Source organism: Anguilla rostrata, chromosome 16 (genome assembly GCF_018555375.3).
Source record: "Anguilla rostrata isolate EN2019 chromosome 16, ASM1855537v3, whole genome shotgun sequence".
In the NCBI taxonomy this organism is placed as follows: Eukaryota; Metazoa; Chordata; class Actinopteri; order Anguilliformes; family Anguillidae; genus Anguilla; species Anguilla rostrata.
Window position 1 is genome coordinate 4,513,839 of NC_057948.1, and position 6,661 is coordinate 4,520,499.

Below are 6,661 nucleotides of genomic sequence, written 5' to 3' on the forward strand. Positions count from 1 at the left end.
ATGATAATGACTTGTCTACGTGTCGATCCTTCTTACAGGTGAGCACGTCTATTAGTCAGGTCTGATTTTGTAACTACACCCAAGCTCAACCGGAGATGAGGTCACATCGATGCTTGGGGCAACCTGAAACTGGTTGTTTCCTTGTTTTAGTCTACCTTTCTGCGGGAATCAAACGATTAATTATTACGTCTTAGATTTTGAATTGACATGTGATTTTCATTTGTGAAGAAAAAAACTTGCCTCACAAACGTAAGGGAACTAATGACACTAATTGTGCAATGACCAGGTTTCGGTTCGCGTTTTTAATCTAGTTTCATGTCGCCGCTCACCTGTTTTGGGTGGAAGAAGTTACTTTTTGATAAGCTATATGAAGCTTATTTTGTATTATCATTAGCCTTTTAAAATAAACAAGTGGAAAAACTTTAATTCGTTAAATAAGGAGGCAAGTAGCGACGACAAATTTGTTATTTTAAGATTGAGAAAAGTTGGGCGTTTTCGCCAGTTAGGCTACTTGAAAGGAATCATTGTTTTCCAAATGACTACCTACCAAATGTAGTGAATGTCTAGCCAAACTGTTTCAGTCTGTCGCTGGTGGCGAGCAATGATTTTATATTTATTTTTATCGTGCCAATTTATTCAATATGGGATGACCGCTTGTACGAGGAGGATTTTGCGGGTCATAAACGCAGAGGACTCATCCAGTGAAGGTAAATTATTTGGCTCACAACGTGTATTTCCAGTTCCAGTAAATCTAGTTCTAGTCTGAATAACAAATGCAGTTGTTCAGACAAAAGTCATATTTTACCGCCACACAGCCTATGATTAACACTGCATCAGTTACTCATACTGAATAAACCGAGAATGGTATCCATTTGATTGGGTTTGCTCCATAATTCCCTCTGTAAAAAAAAATAAAATAAAATAAAATAAAAAAGGCTAAGTACAACTATTGGCTCTTCTAAATGCCTGGTTGTGTGAACACGCTATTATTATTTAAGGGTAGGTTAAAAGGCACGTTTCATACATTCTTCAACCTAACCATGTCTAACTGGATCAAATTTATTTGGTTTCTAGTTTTTGTGGAAGAGGAGGGGGCGAATGCATTTTTAGGACGCCACCTGTTGTTCAACAGATTCGACTTTGAGCTATTCACTCCTGGAAATCTTGAAAGGGAGTGTATTGAAGAAGTCTGTAACTATGAAGAAGCTCGAGAAATTTTTGAAAGTAATTCAGCAACAGTTGAGTATGCAATTTTTGTATTAACACTAGTGTTCACTTTCTGCAACACCATGGAAAAGAAACACTAGATACAACAACACCAGGGAAAGGAAACACTAGATACACCAACACCATGGAAAAGTAATGCCTATACGCCAACGCTATGGGAAATTACACCTATATACCAACACCACTGAAAATGACACCTATACATGAATGTATCTAATTTAGTATGAAAAGCCAGTAGCATCTTAATTGTGTTTTGTTTTGCAGGACGATTTCTGGAAAACATACTCTTATGGTAAGACATTATTTTATAAACTAATGCTTACAGACGGGAATGCAAATTATCTACCAGAGATTAAACAACTTGTATTTATTATCTCACTTTAGAAATCATTCCCCATATTTATTTTTTATATATTTTTGTTATAAAAGAAAGGAGATGGCTGATATTTTCAGAACTGGGAAAGGTCCTGAGCTTTCTGGATGCAATCACAGCAGGGAATCCCAAGTGTTCTCTCATTTTCATATGCGTAAAAACAAAAATACTTTATAGACTATTCCATACAGCATATGGCTAGCATCGGTTTCTTTACACCTTACTTTGCCTGCACTGGGTGTGGAGTTCTCTTTCAGAGGGTAATTGATTTACTTATCATTTGCCTGCCAGTAGTTTAGAAATGATCTTTGGCTTCAGTGTGCAGTTCCAACGTACTGTAGGCAATTAACCACTTTGAAGTAAGGAACAGAAATGTGGACTTTGTCTTGTTTCACTTTTCGTTTTCACACAAAATGTAGAGCAAGTTTACTTCTCATAATGAATTAAAGAAAACAAATGCTATGATATTAAGCTTGTTTAATAACAGTTTAGATTTTGCCTTCATTTTATCCAATTACAATTTAGTCATGTAGCAGACTCTTGTAGCCATAGTGACTAACAAATGTGTATTTCACATAAGCAAATTTAAGAACTTGAGGGAAGTAAAATAGCAGTCATGAGTGTCAAGGTGTTGCCTCTAGACTGAGATAAGGGGAAGGAAGGGTTGGGGGTTTTTTCCTTATCAATAGAAATAGCGATAATCAGAAACATCAAGGTGTAGTTTGAACAGCTGAGTTTTTCAGAAGACCGCTTTGTTGACAGATTGGCGTTTGTTCGTTCCACCATCCAAGTCAAGCTTTGTCGGAAACCCCAGCTCTCGTGTGTAGAAATGAACATACTTTACATCAAAAAGATATTTTATTTCCCAGTTTACACATTTGGGAAACGTGAGTATATGTCTTTGTCTTGCGATAATAAAGGTGATTCTACAGGGCTGCCGGGTGGCTCATGCTGTTAAGGCCTGTGGACGGGCCCCATGGTCGACCATCGAATCTGGACCAATGTGACTGATGGGCTGTTTGTGATTATATAACCAGCAGATCAAGTGAAGCCGCCCTCAAGGCTGGACGTGACTGCCCTTCTGATCGGCCTCATCGCAGCCGGCGTCACCATCATCATCATCGGCCTGCTGCTGTGGTACTGCTGTCACCGGGCGTACATGCTCGGCAGATCACCTGGGTGAGGACTCGAGCGATGCAATTTGAAAACTGGGGCGGCATTGTAGTTGAATGGCTGGGTACGGAGTTGGTCTCGTAACCTAAAGGTCACAGGTTCGATTCCTGTGCAGGACACTGCCGTTGTACCCTTGAGCAAGGTACTTGTTCATATGTACTGCTTCAGCATATATCCAGCTGTATAATTTGATACGATGTAAATGCCACTTAAAGTTGTGAAAGTCTGCTAAATGCTGGTAATGTCATGAAAAATGAAGCCGCATGTTGAACAGTCAGCCTTTTGAGTTGTACACTCCAGCCCACCCTCTATAGCAGGGGTGTGCAATTCTGGTCTTAGAAGGCCAGTGCAGATGCAGGTTTTTGTGTCCACCGATTACCCTGGCTGAATGAGCCAATTGGGTGTATACACCAGCACTGTTTCACTCTGAGATTAGATCATAGTAAACATGAAGAACAGTCTTCAGCTGTCATTCATGCACACATTAAGAAATTTAGCAAAAATTTCAGATGGTGTAAATGTTAGTGCTGATTATGTAATTAAGGCCAGATGTTGGCATGAAAACCAGAAACGGATTCGGCCCTCGTTGCCCACCTCTGCTCTGTAATCCCAATTGACTCCCCCCTGTTGTTGTCTGGTGGCAATAGACAGCACTGTGCGCGCGTTGTGTGCTGTGCATTTGAACGCAGTGGAGGTGGTGGTTGAGAAGCAGGGTTGCAGAAGAGCCGAGGTGTGACCGGGGTGTGTGGGACTGCAGGTCCTCCAGGGTTCGCACGGGGAGGAGCAATGCCTCCCTGATCCTTCGGAGGCTGGAGGAGGTCTCGCTGCAGCCCGTGCTCCCACCCGCGGAAGAGATGGGGCCCCCCGGCCTCCCCTCCTACGAGCAGGCCATCGCTAAATCCGGACAGCACGACGCCCCTCCCCCGCCATACCCAGGGTACAGACGCGCCCGTTCTCAGCTCCACGTTTGCGTCCTGTAGTCATTTGTCTTTGCTGTCGCACACATTCTCCCATCCTGATAAAAGCATATAGGACATTATGCTTTACGATCTTTATACCACCAAGTGCTCAGCCCTGATGCAACTGTGACACTCAGATCTTGAATATGATTGGCTGAGAGGAACACCAATGGACAGTCTAGTCTGCTAAAATTAGTATGTACCATCAAGCCTCTCAACAGATCCGTTTATATCACACCAACCACTACAGCGGCCATTCCAAAGTGATGACCGTAAATCACAAAGTTGTGACGGTGGACATATAGGGTGAAATATCTGAGAACGTTTTGAATCTAAACGGTTGCAGACTGTTTCTTTTGAAATTTGATTGGCTGTTACATTCACAGTTGTGCATTTTTGTTCTAGATCCTGTTCCGGAAGCATTCAACGGTAGCATGCCGTGAGTGATGAAGAAGAGGTCTTGGATGTTGTATTTTTATCTGTCTACACAAGTATTTATAGTTTTTGCAATTTGACTGATATGCTAATATTACATGAAACATAAATGCCACTTGTACAGTATATAAGCATGCAGTTAGGATTTTATTGGATCATATCATATCAGTGCTTATTTCCGAGAGATGAAACCGATAAGGAGAAATACATAAGTACAGTTTTTTTTATTCTCCAAATTGTATTTCATTGAAGAAATGTACAGTAACAGAGCAGCAATATTTGTTCCTCAGATATTTTTAACCAGTACTTTTAAACGTAGGTTTTAATGTGTATTAAATGTTGTATTCCATTTACCAGCTTGTAAAATCTTTTTAATATTGTGAATTACACCAAGGTTAAAACAATAATAATAATAATCTGTCCACAGTTCTGTAAACCTAATGGTATCATTAGTGTCTGTGGGTTTTCTTTGTACCATAATGACCTAGAATGTAAACCGTCAGTATAGACTAATCACATGTACATTAGATTGTCATATTTTCATACAGTATTTAAGCATCATGTATGTACACAGTGCATATGTATGACATTTCCCTTGTATTGTTTCAGTAACTGTTTTGATGGTGTTCAGTCTGTGTTCAGTCATTTCCTCACAAGAGTCGGATCAGAGTCTGAGGGTTCCGGTATCAGGCGTTAAGGATGGAAACGGTGCTAGGTGACCATCCCCATGAGGACCACAGCCTGTGCTCTCAAAGCAAATCGCTTCATTAAAGGAAAATAGTGCTATTATTTTATATAATTTTTAAAATGAAGTAGGTCATTCGGAACAGTTGTCAAGAGATGCATTTTAAAGGCTATGCAATCTAGATTATCAATGTGAACTCCAGAGTGGGTGGTTCCTTGTAGGACCACAGTAAAGTGTTTCGTACCCTGTCCGTCATGTGGTCCGACGTCTTCGCCCGTGCTTTAAAAACACACACAGCTTCATAAATAAGAGAAGCCTACACTGTAGCAAAGCGCAATTAGCGCTGCTGGCTGATTAAAGCGAAGATGAAGATGATCTTTAAAGATTTAATTGCCCATTTGACTGTTTCGTCTGAAGTAATCTGTGCGTTTTCACTGAAGGGGGTAGCTACTGTTAACGGTTCACGTCGTAGAATGTTATCAATGGCCCATTAAAATGGATTCTGAAGACTTGATTCTGCTGCTGACGGCAGCCACTTACTCTGTTTGTACAGTTGAGGGTTCTTCCCAGGATGTGTGACGGGGTGACTCATGAAATGGTACTCCAACAGAAAGGCTGAAGGGAAACTGTCCCAGGCTTATTCACAGGATGGCACAGCACCACCGTTACACAGTTTGAGGAGAACCCTGCAGTTCTCTGAACCATGTTTATGGTCAGGATGACAAGTCCGAACTGTACTACTGTTTAATGGACAGAATTACTGCTCGTGAAAGGTGAATGGTCACAAAAGAGTTAATAAAAAAAATTTAATTGAAAAACTTTGGCTTTATTTGACTTTATTTTTAGAATTAGATTGTATTTATGTCTGTTCAGGTCTCCAAATATGAGATCTGAACAGGCGTGGGTGAATGTTTTATAATTTCCTTTTTTTTCATTTTTATTTCTTGGTCACAGGGATTGAAATGTAAATTAGAAAGCACTGTCCACTATATTTGAAGGCTTTGCAGTTATATTGGTGTTGATGCAACTAAAACATTTAACCCCACATCACTCCTGTAGCTGTTCAGACACACAGAGGAGACATGTCAAGTATTTTCTCATTTGGAATGTTGAGCTTATCAGACGGTGAATAATTTGGATCACAAGGCAGCATTCATCTTTCAAAGCACCGGCTCTCCAGCTGTTTCTGTCGGTTGTGTTCGCAGCACCACCTGACGGAGGTGCCTAGGTGTGCACCTTTCAATCTCAGTCTGTTGTTTCACACCAAACTGTGATGCAAGACATGCTATTTAACAGAGGTTGTCTGGAAATCACACCAAATTAACAAAGAATGGTATTCTGAGATACAATGATGTGTTAACTAATAGTTAAGAACATTAACTAGGGTTTGCATTTGGGCTTGCAGAGATTTTGTCTTATTACGGCAGTAAAATGTCATCATCCTTGGCAGACTGAGAAACTTGCCTGAACTTGGCAACCTGGTATGTATCCACAAAACAGAATCCAAAGCGAGGCTCTGCCTTTCACCTGCAGATACCTAACGAAGCCCCAGTTCTCCTCCCTTATGGCATAGCTCATCTGTGTTTTTTTAATAATGTTTATTTTTATGGTCTCTGTAAATCAGGTATGTCTAACCCTGCTCCTGGAGATGAACCGTCCTTGAGGTTCTCTCAAAATGGACCCCATTCTATATTCAGAGTTCTCGTTCAGCTGCTAATTAGTAGAATCGGGCATGCCAAATTCAAGTTGAAATGAAAACCTACAGGATGGTAGAGCTCCAGGAACAGTGTTGGGCTGCCCTGCTATAAA

The 6,661-nt window shown here is 40.7% G+C and overlaps 1 protein-coding gene across 2 annotated transcripts; it reads left to right on the top strand.

The window, feature by feature from the left end:
- The first annotated feature begins 10 nt into the window (after window positions 1-10).
- Window positions 11-4,797, top strand: prrg4 (proline rich Gla (G-carboxyglutamic acid) 4 (transmembrane)). Of its 2 annotated transcripts, none has more exons than XM_064312437.1 (6): window positions 11-707; window positions 1,075-1,238; window positions 1,492-1,519; window positions 2,638-2,779; window positions 3,531-3,710; window positions 4,138-4,797. In XM_064312437.1, exons 1-6 carry the CDS (start codon window positions 560-562, stop codon window positions 4,163-4,165), a joined length of 690 nt encoding a protein of 229 aa, XP_064168507.1. In that variant the 5' UTR covers window positions 11-559; the 3' UTR covers window positions 4,166-4,797. The 2 variants fall into 2 exon arrangements, with proteins under 2 accessions (XP_064168507.1, XP_064168508.1); XM_064312438.1 differs by having other exon boundaries at window positions 2,641-2,779.
- The last annotated feature ends 1,864 nt before the right edge of the window (window positions 4,798-6,661 follow it).